The sequence below is a fragment of the Emydura macquarii genome, unplaced genomic scaffold (assembly GCF_026122565.2).
Source record: "Emydura macquarii macquarii isolate MOO-44397 ecotype Brisbane River unplaced genomic scaffold, CSIRO-AGI_Emac_v2 contig_1876, whole genome shotgun sequence".
Lineage (NCBI taxonomy): Eukaryota > Metazoa > Chordata > Testudines > Chelidae > Emydura > Emydura macquarii.
In genome coordinates, this window is record NW_027132013.1 from 27,401,663 (window position 1) to 27,423,980 (window position 22,318).

At 42.5% G+C, this 22,318-nt stretch overlaps 1 protein-coding gene across 3 annotated transcripts in view; it reads right to left on the minus strand.

The window, feature by feature from the left end:
- RYR3 (ryanodine receptor 3) overlaps window positions 1-22,318 on the minus strand; it is a 477,864-nt gene that overhangs the window by 382,661 nt on the left and 72,885 nt on the right. For 2 of the 3 annotated variants that reach the window (XM_067558027.1, XM_067558029.1), the window contains one exon: window positions 14,746-14,865. In XM_067558027.1, coding sequence (XP_067414128.1) covers window positions 14,746-14,865 — 120 coding nt within the window. Of the gene's footprint in view, window positions 1-6,902; window positions 7,204-14,745; window positions 14,866-22,318 lie in introns of those variants that run through there. The other variant, XM_067558028.1, reaches the window with a different exon arrangement.

Genomic DNA, 22,318 nt, shown 5'->3' on the forward strand with positions numbered 1-22,318 from the left:
TTGATGCGTGATTATTTCTCAAGATTCATTGAAGTTGTTAAGCCACCCAGCACCACATCAAATGCAGTTGTGGAGAGGATAAAACCCATGTTTTGCCTGTTTTGGGATTCTGGAGCAAGATATCTGTAAGAATGGTTCTCAATTTTCCTCTGACACCTTCACGAGGTTTGCAGATACCTAGTTTCATTCATGTCATATCCAGCCCACAGTTCCCTTATAGTAATGGTGAAGCAGAACATGTAGTAAAGAAAACAAAACAACTTCTTTCTAAATCCTCAGATTCTCATCTTGTTCTCTTGGCACACCAGTCAATACCTCCAGCAAATGGATTCAGCCCTGCAAAACTGTTGATGAGAAGGAAGTTGAAGTCCATTATCATAACCTTCCTTTCCCAACTAGGCCCTTGTTGGCCAGACTTCCCAAGATTACAGAAAAAGGAAGATCAATACAAACCCCATCAGAAGAAGAAATTTGAGAGGTGCCACAGAGTCAAATCCTTGGGCATACTGAATCTACCAGATCACATTTGGGTAAAAAGAAAAGGAAATGGTGCAAGGATGTGCCAGGACACTTTGAACCTATTTTGTTAGGATGCCAGCAGCAATCATCCATCGGAACCAGTGTCACCTTGTTGCATCATCAGGTAGACCTCCAGTACACCCAGATTGCTACCCTGAAATGGAACCTGTAAACAACATCCCTCTGCCACAAGTGTGCTCTCCAGACCCTCTTGCTGTAAGGAGATATCCAGCAAGAAAGACTCCTGCATTCCTGGATGATTACATAAGATCTTAAGAATTCAAGGAAATCAGAGTACTAGCGGCCAAATGCCTTAAAAGGGCAAAATAAATCTCTGACACAAATCTGAAAGTTTGGGCAATCTACCCAGCCCTTCATAGGGCTGTTTATTTTTGTTTTATGTTGATATTTTATTCCTGCTATACTTTATTGTTTCATGTAAAATTAAGATAAAGGTTTTATCACCATTCCATTTCAGAAAGGGGGATGTGGTGTTAGTTGTGAATCTTTAGAATGGCCACTAAGGGTGAGAGAGAAAGGAAAACAGGAACTAACCAGTCATGCATTCACTCCAACCACAGTGTACTGAGTCTCTAATCTCCACAACCAGTACCTTAATCTAAACCTTTTTCAGCTTCTAAAACCTACTGCAAAGCAGTTGAAATTTTCATGGGGAGCCCCAATTTTTTTGGTAATGTACCTGTGCTTAAAGCACAGTTCTTTGTGTTAAATTCCATATGCTCCTTCATATCTACATGAGGCCCAGGGATAATGTGACCCCTCAAAATATATTCTGACAAATACTTATCTTCATTAGTATAAGGAGATGCATAATAGCATGTGGTCATATAATTAAAGAGTGTATCATAACGTATATGCACAAAGGGGCTGAATTAAGGTTACATAGGCATTTTTTAAATGTTGAGTGCTTGACTTAATAGTTATTTTAACAGTTTGTGTAAAATTGTAAATATAGATGTGATTACCATTAAATATATAAGGAAGTGTGTAGAGGCAATCTGATGTATTCCTTTCACAGTAACACCAAAAAATGATGGATATTTTATCCTACATACGTAACAGAAAACCAATCCAAAGTGGGATGATGAAAAAACAACTTAAACCTAACTAATGCATATGTTTACAGCATGATGATAGAGGAAAAAATCCGAAATCAATTAATCCTATTTCATTTTCTATTGGACAAGAAAAAAGTATATACAGTGCATCCTTGAAATAAAAAGAGTTTATACACTAGAAAGAGTCATCATCATTCATCCTGCACCATCAGGTGCATAAAGCAAAAGTCAGACTTTGCCCATTATCCCTATTCAGGATTGGTTTTCCAGGTCTTTTATATGCAGATGTAATAATGCTGCTTCAGCTATGGAGGATGCCTCTAGGTCAGCCTCTCCATCTCTTGCCCACAGTCTTCAGCAAAATGCTTGTTTATTATGCACATGATTAAATTCAGTTGGACTAATTATCCTTCCTTTTTGAATTTGTATATCTGTAAGTGTGCCCAGAGCATATTTCAAACCAAAAAGGAAAAACACTGAAATAAACATAAATAATGGATTCAAAAGTTTTAGTAGTGAAATATAGTATTCCCCATTCCTTTCTGCATATAAAATGTTCTCCAGTTTATTATTATTGAATTAGTTTTTAAACTCCTTGGGCAGAGATGTTGACTCTCATGTATTTTGTAGATCACTGTGAAAACTTAATGTTTATCAATAAATAGTTTAAAAAAAAACCCAAAAAAAACATAAAACAAAAAAAACCCACAAATACAATCATTCATTTTTTTTGCCTAAGGCCAATATTAAACTAACCTTCAAATATTAAGTAAGTGCATTTTGTTTTAAACAGTGTATATTATGTTGTAAAATAATTTGGTTTAAAAGGGAAAAACATGAATATAGCTGTAATCAATTTAAATAATCAGCTAACAGTTCTGTTGTCAAAAATTATTGGCATGCAGAAGCACAGCAGATGTTTTTATATTCTGCAGTATAGAAAACCCTTGTGAATGTAAACAATAAGTGATTAGCACTTCTCTAATGGGCATCAACCCGTCTCCCATTAGCTCAGTTACCAAAGACCAAAAAATTACATTCCCATTCATCACTTCAAAATGCCCCATAGTAAACCAAAATAAACTAAAGAACTCATCTCCTGTCAACATACTTTCTGGCTAAATGACTCCTTTAGTGATCTGAACATTATGACAATTCCTCTATATCCAGCTAAATTACCAGAAACTACAAGTTACATATGCAACTTCATATTTATCCTGATTTCATAAAACAAAATTAAAATAGTAATGGTTTATCATGTGTACTCTATCTCAGAGATTATTATGTATTATGATATTCAAGCTTAGCATTTTCTTTATAAGATAAAGATCTCAGCACAAAAAAATTGGTAAAAATTGGTAAAAATGTAACAGCTACAAAATTACCATAAATAGCTATATAAATAAAGAGGAATCCTTGCTTAGTGTAGGTTGGTTTAAAAACAAAATACAAGACTGGTCAGAAGCCAGTAAGATAAATGTTTAAATTAGCAATTTTCTCTGCACTTACATTGGCTGCCTCTGTTCTCCATGAACAAGAACACATACGAGAGTTTGGCAATCAATTTTACATTACTATACCTTAGATTTTATTGCAATAAATGTAAATACTGAAATCCTGAAACTTGGATACAATATCAAAGACACCTTATCCTTATATATGGGAAATCCGCACTGTAAGGCAGATCCATTGTAAGGGCCTCAAATGGAGATTCATAAATACTGGCAGAGGTAGGTCTTGATACCAGAGGAAAGGTTCTTGTGGTACCCCTTAAGAACCTCACACTTGTAGGGTGGGTGAAGACTGAGCAGTTCTCCACTGAAGGGCGGAAGGTGTTAGTTGCTGCTAGGCATACACACAGTGAGCTAATGGCTAGACCCTATGTCTTTAGACATAGAGAAAGTCCAAAATCACAGCATTCTGCAGATATATGTAATGACACTGGCACCAAAGGGAAAACCACTTCCATTTGGCAGCATAACATTTTCTTGTAAAGGTTTTCCTGCTGTTGTGGAAGATGGATTGGACATCTCCTTATCTTTGTTGTCCATCCAAAAACCAGGCTGTGAGATGGAGGGATGCCAGATTGGGATGGTTGGTCCTGCCTGCATTTTGAGTCAGTAGGTTCAGAAGTGTATGCATGCAAAATTGTCTCAGCCACCAACAAGGTGCGAACAAGATCATTGTTTTGTCCTGTTTGACCTTCCTCAGTATGCAAGGTAGGAGCAGAAGGGGGAAGTATGAATTAGTGGCTCTGACCACTGCACCAGGAAAGCATCCCCTCTGGAACTGTGTTCCTAAATGGCTCAGAAGCAGTAGGCTGGACACTTCTTATTTGCCTGGGATGCAAAGAAGTCTGAGGATGGGAAGCCCCATGGATGGGGAACGTCCTATACCACTGTGTTGTGGAGGTCCCACTCATGATCCTTGTGGAAATGTCTGCTGAGGCTGTCTGCTAAAGTGTTCATTACTCCTGGAAGGTGTACTGCCAAGAGGGTGATCTGGGGCCAAAGCTTATCTACTTGAAGCAGAGTGGCACTTCTCACTGTTTGTTTACATAATATACCATATTCATCAAACATGACTTGAACACAGAGCACGGATGAAGACTAAAACTTCCTGCAAGCTTCATGGACTGCTCAAAGTGCAAGGAAACTGACATATAGTTTGGATTCCTGTTGAGTCCACGAGCCTTGAGCCACATGTTCATCCAGTTGTACTCCCCAGCCCAGTAGGGAGATCTCCATAACTAGTTTTTTTGTGGTGGTGAGGGAACAAAAGGGAACCTCAATGCACACAGTCTCTTTGGTTTCCCAAATGTGTGATGTTATGACATTCTGAGGAATTGAGACTTATTTATCCAGGGTGTCTCCACTTGGACCATAGACCATCCTCAACCATGCCTGAAGGCATGGAACATGGAGCCTCATGAAGAATGTCATGTAGGTGTAGGAAGCCTAGAATGCCTAGGCCTAGCAGGACTAGACAGGATTGAACAGTCATCTGGGGGCTCAGCTGGAGTTGGGCAATGAGGTCCCTCATTACAATAAATCTATCCTGAGTAGGTAAGCCTTGGCTGAAACAGAATTCATAGTTCTTTATGCCTTCAGTTTGAAGCAGGAGGAAGTTCAGGTCACAGACCCCGCTAGTGAAAAATTAAACCCAGTGAACAGCCTTAAGGACCATCTCTTGAAGAAGAAATGCACAGGATCTTAGCCTCACATTAAACACTGTCATCTCTTTCTCTGGAAGACTAAATAAGAATATAAAAAATGCTGGAAGGAGAAATGGCAGCTGAAGATACAGGTCTTAGTACTGTATAGCCAACTGTTGCTATTATATGATCACAACAGCATTCCATGGGAACTTCTCTACTTTCAGCATAAGCAATTAAAGGGTCCAATCTCCCTTCAAAGCACCTGTGATGAGATGTACTCCCGACACGAACCCTGAGAGGTAAAGTAGGCCCAATTAACTGCCCAGGCTGCATCAGGGAGTAGGGATTGATTAATTAAACACAAGATTCAGCTGGATAGGGATAGGCAGGGCCTATAAACCTGGAAGCTGACAACAGAAGGGGGCTGCAGGAAGGCAGGCTGCAGTCACTCCCTGGAAGGAGGGGATATGTTGGGATTATAGTGGGTAGTCCACAGTTACTCCCTGGGAGGAAAGGAGTTGGGAGGCTGACAAATCCAAAGAGGGCAGAAGCCAGGAAGGTAGGAAGAGGCTCAGGGGAATAGCAACAAGGAATAGCAATACAGGCCCTGACTGCTAACTGGAGGGCCCCTGAGCTGGGACCCAAGTAGAGGATGGGCCTGGGTTCCCCTATCAGCCACTGGGGAATATGGCATAGGCCAGGCAGACTGGGTCTGTTTGTCCCAGAAAGACTTTGTTATGCATCTGGAAGGGGAATGTGGTGACCGGGCCAGAGGGCTAAGTCATGAAGAGAGAGCTGAAATTCCCAGAATGAGAGGGGGCTGCAAGATGAGAGAACAATGGAAGAGATGCTGCCAGAGGAGCATGTAGCACCTGGCTGAGCTAATCCCCAGGATGTCCAGGAGGAGGCACCACTTGCTGTGTGAACCCAGTGACAGCATACATGCAACTCCTATTAATATTAAAAAAGGAATCAGCACATCAAAGGGAGAACAAATGCCAAGATTAGCATTTTTTTAAACTTTAGCTATGTATGCTTTTTAATTTAATCAAAATATAGAGGGATTTTTGGATTATGGGCTAAGTAAACAGATTCATATCTTGGATGCAATTACAACTACATACTTTTATGAATTTGTGAAGTAGCTACAGGACAAATTATTTGCCCACTTCTTTTGGCTATTGGGAATGAAATGGGAATATAGGACTGGACAGACGACACCTCTAGGCAGCAGCAATGTTGGGAAATCTCAAATGGTGCCTCTGAACTTGAAAATACATGCCTTTTTTTGAAAGACCATTTAAAAAGACATAGTGGGAAAGCAATTTATAATAAGCAAACTATGGTAACAAAACAGATAGACTACACAGACAGTGTCTAAGTATGTCGGAAAGAAAATTAGATTGGAAAGGAATCTCTTTCCAAAATCCATGAGAGTTTCTTGGGTATTTATCAGTAAATTCAGAAATATACTTTATATATGGGATCCTAGTAAAAGACCAGTCTAGAAAGAGGAAATTTTCATACAAAACCAAGATGTACTGTATGGCAGGTTTGGTGCAGGAAACCTATAGCAAAGTAATATGAATAAACCATGAACAAAGCTACCCAGACAGTTATATTTTGTATGAGACTTGAATATTAAATTCTAACAATATTTCCAATCAGATCTTCCAAGCTGTGCAAATAATTCTCTTATCCAACACTCAGCACACCGGATACACATTGTTTTTCTGAATGAGGTGTTAATATACCATGATTACCTACTGAACTGAAGATGTTCAAATGAGTTTGAGATTGAAGTGTTATTTTTTTTACCCAAAAAAACTGACTGAATCCAGATCAAGGAGGGATCCAGATCAGGGAGGGAGGGGAATGGCAGTAGTTAGATGGGGAAGGAAGATTAAATAACAGGAAAAAAAGGGGCAGATTTTGCATTGCATTTAGCAATATTTAGCTTTTTTTTATTCTGAGAACTCAAAATATGTTACAAACATTGTACAGCTGAGCACATATGTAACCATCAAGTAATGGCCATCTCTAAAGCAGAATACAGACTTGGGCCAGTCCTGGGCCAGTCAAACACACAACAATTTTAACAGGACATAGGACAAAACCACCAGAAAAACCTTCAAAGGAACCCGTACCTGAGTGAAAAGTGCAGGACACATTTCTTCAGTCTCATCAACACTGTGGTAAGTTTTGCATGCAGCACCAAGAGTATCATTGATGGAAATCCCACAAGGGAGATTAATTTGAATAAATTTTAGGAAAGCTTTCTCTTAGTGAAAGAGTCACAGCCAGCCAGTCAAGACCACACTGATCACAAAGTAGAAGAGATGGGACTAAGACACAAAGTTCACATCTGGGTCTGAGTTTACCAAAGCTAAAACAAACATCTTTAAAACGTGTTCATATCCAGGGTTTGCTTGTTTGTTGTCCCAGGGTTGTCAGTCCTTTCCCTAAGCAGGAACTCAGGCTACTCTCCTTCCTACAGAAGAAACAACAAAAGCTATCTTCCTGCTGGTTACAAGCCTTGCAGCAGCTTGTCTCTCCTCCCCCTCTCTCACAAGAGGAGGGGTCTCAGGCAGTCCTTAATTGGACTCAGGTGTCCCTAACTGATCTGAGGTAAGCCCTTCTCAGCTCATAGGAAAAAGCGCTAGAATGATAAAGGCCTTAACATAGCTGTCTACACTCACAGGTGTACAAGTGCTGGGACCAGCGTGCTGGCCTAGCATAGCTGTGTTGGCCACAGCTTTCTATCTGAGCCAGACCCCGCTCCTCCCCTTGCTATCTTGCAGGCCCTGCTGCTGCTGTTTGAGGGGTCCTGCTGGCCTACATTCTAGGGGGGAGCAAGTGACCACACCACTGCTATTGCCATCTGTGGTGTCTCTCCTGGCTGGTTGCTGCTGCCTTTGAAGAGGAAGAGAAGGACCATTGTCACAGGGGGCATGCAGGACTACTGCAGGACACTATGGAGAGGACTGAGATTTTTTCATCCTTGCTCCTGTGGTGGTGGTGGTAGTAGTTACTGTTGCTGGGGAGAGCAGCATTAGGTCCTCCCATTAGTCCATCTACTCCCCCCCGCCACCACCACTGCCTCCCCTCCACCATCCCCAACTACCATCTGAGTCTAGGCCTCACCCCTCGAATCAGCTGCTTGCTCAGCTTTCCACTTGGAACTGTTGCAGGAGCAAGCAGGGACTCTGCTACCCAGATGCACGTGCCTTCCCCCTCCCTCGGACTTGCCCTCCCTTCCCCAGCTGTGTTTGGCTGGAGGACCCTCCCCACCCTCTGCTTTGCCCACTGGCCTCCCTGCAGCAGTTTGTGCCCTTTCCCCTGGCTGCCTGCCTGCCCCGCCCACCCCTTCCTGCCCACCTTGTTTTCCCCCCCCTTTTTCTGCCTGGGTCCCCTAGGAGTTTTTGTTAGCTTGCCTGCCCCTCCCTAGTACCTGGGAATCTGCAAGCCTTTTCCTGCCCCACCCCAGGGCTGTTGTCAATCCACCCCTTTCCTTTCCCTCCTCTTCGATGTTTGCCCCTGCCCATGCTCCCTCAGTGCCTGTGAGCCCCCTACCGCTCCTTTTTTTGTCCTTTTGTTGTTTCCCCTGGTTCACTGCATCCCCTGATGTTGTTATAATCCCCCCTTACCCAGTGCAGTCAGAGAAGCCGGTGTCCCCACCCTACGAAAGGCCCCGGCGACCCTTCCTTGTTGGTGCCCTCTTCCCCAGCCTGCAGTCTAGCCGGGAGAAGTGGTTAGCCATTCCACCTTTCTCCCTCCCTGGCCCCTCCCCTTGGTACTTGGCTCCTGCCCCTGTTCCCAGATGGCTGGGGAGACTAAAGGAGGGATTCCCTGGGTAACCTTGTCGTCCCCTCTCAGCTTCCTCCCCCACTCACCCTGGCGCTACCACTTCAACAGTCGCTGCCAGGTCTATTGCCACTGCCCCCAGTGGGGCACCAGCAGCAACGGGCACAGGTGAGGACTCCATCACTGCCATTGCTCCTGTTGCCTCCACTCTCAGGGGAGCCCCCTCAACTGGCAGAAAGGGCCAGGGGAAAAATATGGGCAAGAGTCCCACCCAGAAGGTGAAACCCCCTGGGGTGGGGGCTGCTCTCTCTACAGTGCCCCTCTCCCCTGTCCCCTGCTGTTCCCTCCACCAGCTGTGGGGGTTCTTATCTCTTCACCTGCAGGGCATATGCCCAGGTAGTTGCAACCCCTCCAAGATGTACAGGAAGGCCATATTCTTCCTGGCATTGGAGGCCACCACCCAGGAGGCAGTGGAGAAGGCCCTTGTGATGGGAGACATTTACGTCCCACTGGAGCCTCTGGAGGACCTGGGAGTACTGGTGGTCTTCACATCTATCCCACCCTTCCTACCTAATGCTGTCCTTCTGCCCTTCCTCTCCACCTTAGGAAGCTTAGCTCCGTTATTAGCCCTCTCCCATTGGACTGTAAGGACCCCACCCTCTGTCACATCCTTTCATTCCACTGGCAGGTGCGACTCCAGCTGCCGCTGGCGGTGCATGATGGGGAGGCTCTTGAGGGGTCCTTTCTGGTGCCCCATCAGGAGGCCCACTATTGGATATACTATTCTTTTGGGATGCTGGTGTTTCCTCTGCTGGGTGATGGGGCACATCCAGAGGGAATGCCCCCTGGCCTGGCACAGAGGGGTGCTTGGGACCAACAAAGGCCCTGTAGGGCATGGGCCCTGTCACCATTGATGCCCCTGGCTGCCTGGTCCCCATTGCCGCCCCTTCTCCTCCTTTGCCTGCCTCCATCTTCGCTTGGGCCCTGGGGGTGGTCCCCCATCTTGCCCAGATGAGTGGGCAGACCCTGACACCCCTGCACATACTAGGGTGGGGCCACAGTGGAGAGGTCCTACTTCACCCCAGGAGGAGGTTTCCCATCCCCCCATTTCCCTACTCTTGCCTCCTCAACCCCTGAAGTCACTGCCCTACCCCCTGCCTACTCCATTGGCCAGCCCTCTGCTATCACCTTGGAGGGCGGAAGGGGAAGTAAGTGAAAGGCACAGATTCAGCACCTCCCTCTCACTACAGAGGGAGAAGAGACCCTCTGAAAATCCTCTTCCTTTCTCTCACCTTCTCCAAGCCTATGTCCCCCACCCACATGTCTGGATTGCTCCTGGTCCCTTCCACCTGCCCATTCAGATGGCACCGCAGCTACAGATGCACGCAGCTGCCAAGCCCACTGAGGTGATGGCTGGTGTCAAGCGGCCAGGACCCGGGTCATTGGGTGTACACAACTTTGCAGCGGGGCAGCCGGTCTCGACGGCTCTGACATGGTGTCTGAGTCTGGGCACCCTTCAAGGGCCCCCTTCCCATCCCCCTGATCCCTGTGTCTGGTCGAGTGGTGCTGCACCCCCGTGGGTTGGCAGCTGGGGCCCCTGATCCCAGCCCCGCTCCTGCCCCTGTTTCTATGTCCACCCCTGATCCTGATCCCACTCCTGCCCTTAATGCCACCCTCACCCCCTCCTCTTCCCATATGGCTGTCACCCGCAGGGTTGTTTCATTCCTCTTTACAACTGACAACTCCCAGGAGGTGATATTCGTGTTCCCCAATCCACCCAGGGCTGCTGTTCTCCCTCCACCACTGCCCCTTGTTCTGGGGATAGAGCTGGGCAGCATGGCACCTGCAGCACGGGCACTGCGCTGAGGGTTTGTCCTCTGTTTAACCATCTCTGCCAGCTGCAGGGCTATTTCGGGAACCCAGCCAGAAGATGAGCAGGAGTCTCTGACCCCAGCCCCCGATGTGCTGTGATCTGAGCTGTTCACTTTTCTGCTGGACACTTGTGGGGCCAGGATCAGAGTGCAGCTCGCTCTCCAGCAGTAGGGGCCTTCCATCTCATCTGGGCTGTGAGGGATATTCTGAAAGAGGGCAAAGGGACCAGAAGGCAAGATGCTGTGGCCTACACAGCCTCGAAGACCTTCGGGCTTGGGGCAGCTTTGTTCAATCCTGCATCCATCTCCTTCAGGAGATGGATCGCTGCTCCCACTTCTTCTATGCCCTGGAGAAAAAGAGGGAGGAGGCCCAAAAAGCATGTTACTTGCCTTTTGGTGGAAGATGGCACCCCCCGTCACAGAGCAGGTGGAGATACATGGGAGGACCAGGGTCTTCTCCCCAGATCAGACATAGGCTTGCACGATCTTCTGGGATGAACTCCTGATGGTCAGTGCAGGTGACCAGGACCGGCTGGAGTTGCCTCTCACTCTGGCCAAGTTCTTGGAAGCCCTCCATCGCATGTCCACTAATAAATCTCTGGTCATGGAAAGGCTGACCATGGAGTTCTACCACGTGTTCTGGGACATCCTCGGCCCAGACCTTGCCATTATCTGGGCTGAGTCCTTGGGAAGAGGGCAGCTCCCTTTGTCGTGCAGGCGAGCTATGCTCACCTTGTTCCCAAAGAAGGGGGACCTCCACAACCTTAGGAACTGGTGTCCAGTCTCTCTCTTTAGAATGGACTACAAAATCATAGCAAAGGCTATCTCACTGTGGCTGGGGTCTGTGCTGGTGGATGTGGTCCATCTTGACCAGACCTATACCGTCCCAGGGCCATACCATCATTGACAACCTCTATTTGGTCCAGGACCTCCTTGAGCTCAAGTAGAGGGATAGTATGTCATTTGCCCTCCTGTCCCTGGATCGGGAGAAGGCATTCGACAAGATGGACCACAGGTATCTCCTGGGCACTCTGAGGATGTTTGGCTTTGGGTCCCAGTTTGTGAGTTTTCTCCAGGTGCTGTATGCCTCCGCAGAGTGTTTGGTGAGGTTCAACTGCTTCCTGAATGAACCGGTCAGCTTTGGGCAAGGGGTGCATCAAGACTCTCTGCTGTCATGCCAGCTGTACACTCCAGCCATCAATCCCTTCCTCTGTCTCCTCTACAAGAGGCTGATGGGGTTGGTGCTCCATGAGCCAGAGTTGCGAGTGGTGCTGTAAGAGTACACCGATGATGTGCTCCTTATGGTCCATGACCCAGGTGACCTGGTGGGGTGGAGGCCTGCCAGGCTGTCTACTTGGTGGCCTCCTCCATCTGGGTTAAGAGCTCTGGCCTGACGGTCGGGGCTGGGTGGCTAGCAAGCTCCCTCCCACCCATGCTTCAGGCCATTCGATGGCAAGACTTACAGCTGGTTATTTTCCAAACCCCGCCAAGGGCACATCCATACACACTTATGCTCCACACTCTTCATTTCCTCACCCTTGTGTCCCGCCCTGACACTATGTGGTGGGACCTTTTGCCACCTGTTGAAGGTGAAGAATCCCGGTGGGTCAGCCCGTCTTCCACCTTGGTCCCACGGACTGTCGGGGATATCAGTTGGTGGCTCTTTCACAAAGGCATGAGCATGGGCATATTCACCCCCATCCCTGATACCTGTCCTTCTGTAGTGTGAGGGAGACCCTGGTGCATATTTACCTTGAGTACGCCAGGTTGCAGCCCCTCTTCTGAATCCTCCTGAACCTTCTTTTATGGTTCTGGCTGCACTTTTCCCCACAACTTCTAATTAATACACATCCTATCTATGGCCCCACAAAGTCAGGAGACCTACTCGTCAACCTCCTCCTGTCACTGGCCAAAGTGGCCATCTATAAAACCAGGGAAAGGATGTTGCCTAGGGGGTGGAGGTTCTGCGACTGCGGGACCTATCTATTTCTGTTCCTCCCTTCATTCACATATTTGGGCATAGTTCCTCTGGGCCGCATTCGCTGGCTCTCTAGCCCCCTTTTTAGGAGCAACGAGCACTGTTTCGGTTCTCTGCTCAGTGTTCCCTTTCAGGTTCCCTATTTTTGACCCTTCCACCTGTTTCTGCTCTTTCTTTTGTTGTCCCCCATAATAATTTGAGTCTTAGGCTCAGTAGCTCCTCCCCTTAGGCTGGGGGAGTGGCCTTTAACTGTGGGCGGGTTCACACCTGCTCTCATTCTGGAAACCAATACGACCACTCTCTTGCAGCCATCCAGCCTAACTTTGTCACACCAGCAATTGTTCAAAGCAGGTCAGATATATGGAGATGGTATACTTTAGAAACTTTAGAAATTGATGTATTATTTAGAAAATAAGGACTATGAAATGAAATCCCCCCCCCCTTTTTTTAAATGCAAATATAAAAAAAGGTGGTTAAAGCTGAGGATTTCAGTTCCCACTGATGGTAATTTGGCATATTTCACAAACACAAGAACCATGTTCCTTTCTTTAAAAAAGAAGAGAATGGTGTGTTAAAAAATGTAGCTGCTATCACTGGTCTGTTTAAAAGTATGTACTGACCTCTATTTCCATCTATCAATAAATCATCTTTAGGATCTCTTTGTAAAGATGGTGTCCCTGTGAAGTGTTAAGACAAACTTTTTGATCATATTTAATGGTGATGTCATTGTACAAATGGTCTTGGAGGTAAACCAAATAGAAAATAAGAACAACCACCATGTAAAGATGTTAGACTACAGTTTAGGTTAGGACCCTAAAATTGCAGTAATTTCACTGGGCCCTGTGCAGTTACAGATTCCATTCCTTCTTTCCCAAGGTCAGGATGAATCCAGGACCCATGGATGTCCTCAAATCTTACAAAGATTGAATGGGTCACTGACGTTAGACGTATTATGCTGTGTTTTGAACTGCCAATTTAATAGATACAAAAATACAAGAGGCTGATAGAGAGTAAGCCACCGCAGAGTCAGGCAGAACTCCATAGTAGCATGAAATTCTGAAAGAAGCCTATTGTTAAAGTAGACTAGCTATTTTAACTGAAGCATTGGGAAAACTATTAGAGATCTGTAATACTACGCACAAGGAAAAGTATTGGGATTCAACTGCTGGAATGCAAAGAAATACAAATGAAACAACAGTGTGACTTTTCCCCTTGGAGGTAGGCCAGGACCTTTCACACTGATCCACTGTGTGCTTAATGTGTTCATAATCCCTGGGTTGAAAAAAAAAATGTACACCTGAAAATATTTCATTAGGGAAGATGCAGACAGATACCATTCTAAAAGCAAAAAGACAAGAAGAAAATGGGAAGGAGAAGGAAGAGAAGAGAAATGAAGTGCAGCATGCTGGAAGAAAAAAAGATGCAAAGGACAAGAAGAGGGAGTCCTCTACATTATCTTGTTTCCCTTAACTCCCTTCTGTTTAATCCATCTTTTCTATTTTCTGTCACTATGTCTTCTACACCGCCCCCAACCTCTGCTCATTAGCTCTCCCATGTCCCAGTCTCTTTTGCCTTTCCTCATATTCTTTCCCTATTGTCTGTTTTTTCATCCACCATCTTTAAAACTGTATAATTTTCTTCTAGAGGCTAGTGTTTGTCTGCTGGGCTTCTGATTTACTGAGTCAGCCTTACAGGAAGCACGTAACAGCAATCACTAAGAGGAGATGGTGTTTCTGGCAGTGCCAGTCCAGTATATTAGGACTGTAGAGACTGGAGTCATAGTAGGAAGAAGTTCATTATTAAACTTTGATTAGTAAACAATTCTAAAAGGTGAATTTCAAAATACATCATAAATTTCAGTATCATTACAGTAACAGATTTGAAAGTGGTGAATAACAGCTAACAAAATACAGCATGGTTTGTACGGTCTCAAAATTTTACTTCCTGACTATATGGGAGAGAACTGAAGACTGAGATCTTTTCTAAGCATCCAACAATAAAGTTACCAAAAAAAAAAAAAAACCCCAAAAAACCCACAAACCAAGAAAGAGTGAAAAGAATAAAAAATAGTTTTATATTAAGCAGCATATTCTTAAAATAATAGATGATGCTTCAGCTATGCAGTCCCTGTTGCCATTAAAAAGGCAGTTGGCAGCAAAGCTGACTTGCCAATATACAAATTTAGCAAATCTCAGTGAACTAGAAAAATATTCCCTTGATATTTTACATTTATATACCATATATTAAAGAGTGTACAGTTAAATTTATTCATTCCATTTGGTAGATTAGCATTCATCAATTACCCCAGCTGAGAGCATTTATTGAAGTAATTCTTACTTTAGCTTCTGAAGTTGGTTCCAAAAAGCACAGACGATTTCCAAGTCCCTCAGCTGCCAGGCAGAACTTTCGTTGTTCTTTCTGAATGTTGGCAACACATTGAAGTACTACTTCATCATCCTGTCAAGAAACACAAGGACTAGTGAGAAAATATAAAATACCTTTAAGGTTTGGCGCAATGACATATGAGCTATATTACAAGTCTGGGATTTTGCTTCTGTTTAAAGTTTGCAGTGCTGTTGTAGCTGTGTGAATCCTAGGATAGAGAGAGACAAAGTGTGTGAGGTAATATCTTTTACTGAACCAACTTCTATTGGTGAAAAATATGAGCTTTCAAGCTTTACAGAGTTCTTCTTAAGATATTACCTCATGCACCTTGTCCAACTTTTTAAAGACAGTCATGTATCCATATTTTCACACACAGAATTAGAACCTGAGCACTTTAATCATAGAACTGCATTCTAATCAGGGACCAGGTTAGGCAAAAGTTGCAATGCATCAAATTTTTATGGTGCTGAATTGTTTTGGGAGTTTATTTTTGTCATTTTCATTATCTCAGCTACAGTTTTAGAATTTGTGTTTGGAATAGGAAATGAAGAGTAATTTGCTAATAGTTTAAGTGAGCAGAGCAAGAGAGAAGAGAAAGGAAAGCAGGGTTCTGTCTAGCAGTAGGTAAAATGGACAACTTTGAATGTGTCCTGATTGTAAGTTATGTACCCTGGGATAATTCCATCCAAGCTAAAGTTTACTTATCTGAACTGACAAGAAAAGAATCTGAGTCCTTTACCAACATGTCTGAATTTAAGAGACAACTTTGGGCCAAGCTCACTAGAGGAGGAAGCAAGTCTAGGATAATACCTAAATTTTTCAGCTTTGTTGACTGCATGGATATGTTGAGAAGAAAGCCACTACATTAGGTTCAGGTGATTTTCCGAGACTAATTTTCTACATACTCCTCTGGAAATACCAATATTACAGGGTAATCATATTGGAGCAACAGCCAAGAGAGTGCCAAGGTTCCCCTCTCCCACCCCAAGATATTTCCACAGTATGTTCTATTATAACAATTTTTTTTAAAAAGCCAGTTTTTCCCTATACTTATCAATTACTTAAATAACACACTTTTCCCTATACTTAGGAAAGGCAATTATCTATTGCAATGGTTGGCTAAGGTTGGCTATAAAGACTTTTACTCTAGAGCTCAGGATGCATAGAAAGTAGAAAGGGAAAAACATGAAAATAATTTGTTCACAACTCTGATGAACAAAAGGTACATGAAGTTAGAACTTCTTGAAGCATTTCTTTAGTGTCAACAGGAAATACTATATTTAACTGAATTTACCTTTACTAATGTACACTGTTGTGTCCTCTCCCACACACAAGTCATTAGCTACATTTGGGGCACAATCTACAGTCTTTGCTTGGACCATTGACTGCAAGGGAAGTGTCACCTATGAAGGTAAAACTGGTCCAAAGTAATCAGAGTTGCAAAAGTAAAACTGTATTTCCTTCCTCATGAAGGAATGTAATCACAATGGGCACTTTTAATCAAATGTTATTGTTTCCTGGATTATTGCTGGACAATTGCTTCAATCAAGCCCATGAGAACAAGAATCCCCCTCTCTTCCACCTCCCAACATTTAAACTAACAACCGCATATTTAATAAATCAAAAAAGATAGTAAACATCATTCCTCCATCTGGTGGCAAGTAGCATTAAAGCAAACCTCGGAGAATTAGGACGATTCTAACCTGGGACCTGAGACACCTGGGTTCAATTCTTGCTCTGTCAGAGACTTCCTATGTGGCCCAGGCAAAATCACAGCATCTCTGTACCTCAGTTCCCTATATGTAAAATGGGAATAATAGCACTTCCCTTACTCACAGGGGTCTTTTGAATTTAACTACCTTAAAGATTGTGAGATACTACGGTAATGAGAGCCATATAAGTAGCTAAGATAAGTAGCTAAGATAAGATAAGATAAGATAAGTAGCTAAGATAAGTAGCTAAGTGTAGACCAAGCCTAAGTAATAATACAGTGAATGACACTACAAAAAAAATAAGAGTTTAATCTGGGAAGGACAAAAGGTTTTTCACCTTGGAAATAAAAGGACATCACCAGTATATTGGGAATAGAAAAATAGAATGTCTTCATCTTTCTATCAGATGGCTACTCTTTGAATTGTGACTATTCTTTTCAGATAATTTCTGTGAAAATCTCTAACTACACAACATGGCTGGCTACTATATTTAAGACAGATCATTTGGCAGTTAATGACAGTCCTATAGTTAGTTTTGTATCATGAGCCACACAGCTTGTTAAATGGTACAAAATGCTTGTTCAGCAAATTTCATGTACAAGATTTTTTCCCCCTAGAACATATTGTATTTCCCAGCAGGAGACGGGCAGCATATTTACAGCCATCTTACCCTTCTGTCTTTTTGCCACAACCCTCTCCCATCATTTCCTCCCTAATTTGTTCTTCCCTGAATCCTTCAAATTCTTCAGTACAGATTGTTGCTGTTTTTTCAGTTAAAAAACAAAACGAAAAGCAATCCAGTTTAATAGTCTACTATGCAATAGGTCAAAGAGTGTCAGATCAACAACAGAGGTGGACATATATTTCTACCAAAAGTTGAGAAAGAAAAAGAGTAAGATATACAATGAAAATACAAAAATATTTTCAACATCTTTCCTCAATATATTCGTGTATCAGTTCTCCAACATGTGTGCCCCTGAGAGACTCAAAATCAAACTAACATAAAGACTAAAATGTCCAATACACAGGTTTAGAATAAAATTGAGGTTTGACACAAACTATGCTTATCACTGGACAATTTTAACTTATTGATAAAATAGAGGCAGAATTGTAATTATTTTATTTATTGTTTTTAAACATTCAACCTGCTGTGTATATTTAGCTTGTATACAGAGTATGTCAATATATTACAGTGAGAGTCCTGTGGCACCTTAAAGATTAACAAATGTATTTGGGCATAAGCTTTCGTGGGCAGAAACCTAATTAATTTAAAAAAAAAATCAAACATTTAGGTTCTGTTCATATGCTCACGGCAGTGATCATTCTCTCCACTTACACTAAAACATACACAACAACAAAGTAACACTAACACAAAAAACATTTCAACATGGAGTTATGGTTGTCATCCATTCCTAAACAGTATGGTATTTGTCCTTCCACTACCCCTCCCTTAAAGTGAGGTTCCTGTGGTGCAGCAGCAAGCAAAAATACGTACAAAATCCATTTTAATGGAATGATGACTGGAGTTACTGATCAGTGAGTCAGTGATCATACTGAATCAATATATGCATGTTCAGCACCTATCATTGCTTCTCCTCAATCCACCAATTTTCCAACACCCTTAGGATCCAAATGAAACTTCTGTATAATAATCTTGATTAATGTTGCTGTGGATACTCCATCTGAGCATTTGGCATATCTCTTGTGATACAGTACATACAGTCCAGAATAGAGAACCACAGTCTAAAGGTATATAATACATTCAAATCTGTGCAGAGGCTGTATTTAATAACACCAGTTTTACCTGATTAGCTTGAACTAGTGGGGAAAAATAGACACCAGAACATTTACTTGGTTACTTCAGGTTGCAACATGCCACAACCCAAATCCATGTCTTCCATATTTTTTTCTCAAAAATAAGGATGAACAACCCCCCAAAATCACTGAACTGCCATGGTAGATGCTTGGTAAGAAATAAAGGATCTTTGCTACAGAACTGTAATAAAAAGAAGCTGTTTTTTCAAAAGACCATTTAGAATTTTGTTTGCATATCTCACAATAACTGTAACAAGAGTCGTATGTCCAAAATTGGCATGCAACTCTTTGAAAATATTTCCCATAACAGCAAGGAGACTGGACAAGGAAGCTAGGAGGGAAATGGAATGGGGGAGCAGTTAGAAGCTGGGGTTAGGGGAAGACTAGGACTTGAATGAAGAGCTCAGAGGGGTAGACTGATCCTAATTGGGCAAGAAGATTAAAATTGGGATGAGGAGCTGGACAATGGATGATGTGGAGGGGTTTAGGATGAGGAGATTGATGAGAAAAGGCAAGGGCAAAAGAAGTTAAACTTCTGGGGAACAGAGATAGAAGGGTCTGTGTCTGATAGAGAACACTCCTCCAGGAGCCCAGAATGGAATCCAAAATTCCCAAGTCTCACCATTCCGCTGCTGTCAGCAAATATCTGTGAAATTGACTAGCAAAATGTGTGTCTCATCCCCCTCTAATGGTTGGCCCATGTAGAGGATCACAGTCTGGTATTGCTATCAGTCACTCTGTGAGATAAAGCATCAGAGATTTTGCTGTGGATCAGAAGGTTCCAGCCTCTGCTAAATGAGTGCTCATATCTTCCCTCTTTTTCTCCTTTCCTTTTGCTGTTAAGTTTAACGCCCTCTTAACTACCTCAGCCAGCCTGTCCTGAGGAGATTGATTCCCCTTTTAATGACGTGGAGACCATCCAAACTATACAGCCTCCTCTCCCCACAGAAGGTAGAGAGCAACGTTCCACAATACCAAAACCTTCCACCCTACACCACCTACCTAGCCAGTGGTCCACTTGCAGAATCTTGTGCTGTCTGTCTTCCTTTGCATGCAAGACAGAAAAGATCACATGCTTCTGAGCTCCCTGAAGTTATCTAATATCTGCAAGATAACCCACTATGCAGTATTATTAGTTAATAATAGAACCATCATCAGTCCTTGCCCACTGACTTCAGAAGCCTATCCAATCTTAGAGTGACATCTTGTATCTTCGCTCTGGCAAGACAGAACACCGTTCTGTTGTCTGCTTGTTCCTGGTAGAATGTTCTTTTGATTCTTCTGAGTACTGAATCCCCAACAAGGATAATTGGTCTTCCTTGGATTACTGGAGTGCTCTTTGTTGGCAAGCTTGCTTTTCTTACCTAGTTGGGCCTAGCTGCCATCCATAGGTGTGTCCCATAAATCTCTCCATTCCCTTGGACCAGTTAGATCTTGAAAGGTATCTTCCACAGTTTCCAGGTTGAAGACCTGGTATCGACTGGAAACTTCTAGCTGTGTGAAATTCCTTCTGGTCCTCTTCTCTCTGGTGGCCACAGCCCACCCATCTCATCTGTCTCCAGCCATGAAGCATCTTCATTGCATGAGAATAGAAACCTTCTAATCTACATTCAGATAGCAGGGGTTTTCCAGATATCTTTTTTATTTACATGAAAAGCTGCCTCTCTTTTCTGAAGAAATTTCACATCCCTCATTGAATTCATATAAATAGAATCCTACTGAATGTATTTAATTATTTTAGCCAAAGACAAAAAATATTCTAGTAATGAAATATTTGTGCCCACAGAATGTTGACATATTCCATGATTTTTTTAAACTTTTCCACTTGAAATAATTGAGTCAGCTCAGAATTAAGCACCAACATCCAGTATTTCTATATAAAGAACAGCATTTAGAAAGTCCCTATTTTCTCATACAGCTGCAAGTAATTGTTGTTTCAATCTATTCACTAAAGGAGAAGTAATGCTGCAATCTAAGTAACAATATATACTAGGAGACAAATCAGAACAGATGGTCCTAAGAATGGAACACCTGAGATGACTTTATTTTCTTTACTCTACATTACTTCCTCATCATTATTTTCTTTCACAAAAATAAGAAAATAAATGTTGTTTTGTGTCATTTTCTACAAGAATGTCAGACATTTCTCTCAAATATAGGAACATATAAGAAAAATGTTAAGTTAGCAATAAAATGCATTATCTATTTGGGCAAAGTTCAAAAGAGGTTATTGTCATATACTTCAAACATATATAATTATAATATATATATAATATAATGAGCAGCTAATTTCACTGCACCAATGAAATTCAAAGATATCTAAAGGCTGCAGATATTAAAAGCAGAAACTGTTTCAGATGTATTTATTTTTATTAATTCAATTTTCTAAACATAGCTATAGGTGCCCATCCAGTGCTCCTTGACACCCCTGCTACTAGTTATAATTACAACATAAAACATAGACAAAGGACTGCCCACATATATATCCACCTCAATCCACACCCACCTCAACAGCCTTCACAAAGCCGGAAACAAGATGGACGTTGCAGATTACTCAGAAGGTTAAATCAATGCTCTGACAGACCAACATGAAGGGAGCAAGTTCTAGAAATGAGGACCTCTCACAGAGAACACCCTGCCAGCAGTTCCCTCTTGTTTGTATTGAGGAAGCTCTAGATCAAGCACTGGGCCAGACTCTCTGCCCTCACTCCTGCCTCTTTGCTGCCTGAGCGGCAAAAAGGAGGCAGAGTCTTTCAGTAGCTGCCAGGTTGATCATTGTGCCAGTTGAAAGGAATTCTCAGCTGGTGTAACGCTGGTGAAGCCAAGATTCCTATGACAACCACCATTTCCAACCCAGCATCAGAGGTGTAGTGGACCTTTGTTCTGCTACAACAATTCACAATTGGAATTCACAATTGTCCTTTAGGAACCAGAGCCAGCTGTTGTAAGTTAGAATGCCCCCTTAGAGATGAGCTAGAGCAGCAATAACTAGCTCCCATGCGTTGAATGGGTCTTGGTGCAAAAGACTCTTTGTCCCTCTATATTTTCTACCTGTACTAATAAAATAACGTAATATCATTGACAGAAAACAAAAAATAAACTTTGAGCTCTTTGTGCAAGTTCACTTGCAATATACTGTCAGACAACATGTGTTTATATATAAAATTCAGTTGAAAAGACAACAGCGTCAATATACAAAATAAATTTAAAAAACCAATGCTCAGCTAGTGTTTATGTGTTTTAATTTTTGGCATCTACATATAAATTGGCAGAAGATATTTTAAATATCTCTTGACTTAGTATAAATTATTATAACAGAAGTGCTTACTAGTTGCACTAAAATCTATATTACAAAATCCAGAGTTTAAAGAAAGGCCATATATCTATTCTTAAAGTATACAACATGTTGATAAAATAAAAATAAGATTCTTAACCTAAATTAAATAACATAGTTTTGTGGATTTTTGCCCACCAACATACAATCTCCCTGGTTTTAATACCTGGGTTTCACTATTTGCTGTAGTAAACCTCTTTTTAATAGTGTTTGCATCATTCCATCTTTAAATGCCCACTTCAACTTATTTTAGAAAGAACCCAGAAAGCCAAATCTTTTCAGGCATAGCTGTAATTACTTTTCAGTACTTTCAGATATGATTAAACAAACACTTCAGGTTCAATCCTGCCACCTAACAAGAAAGCTGTACAAGAGAGGAGTTTGCAAAAGACAACTTTCACTGAATTGGTATGGGCTTGTATGAACATGGGGTTATTCTGGAATAGCTATTTCTGATTAACTCAATGTGTGGATGTCTTATTCTGGAACAAGAGTGCTTTATTCTGTTATTTCAATCCATTTTGGAAGTGGATTAAGATAATTCAGAATAAAGTAATCTTATTCTGGAACAAAAGCATCCATACAGGCAGTTAATCAGAAAAAGCAAATCTATTTTAAATTCACAGTTTACTTTATTCCAAATTAATTATTATGTGCAAGAAAG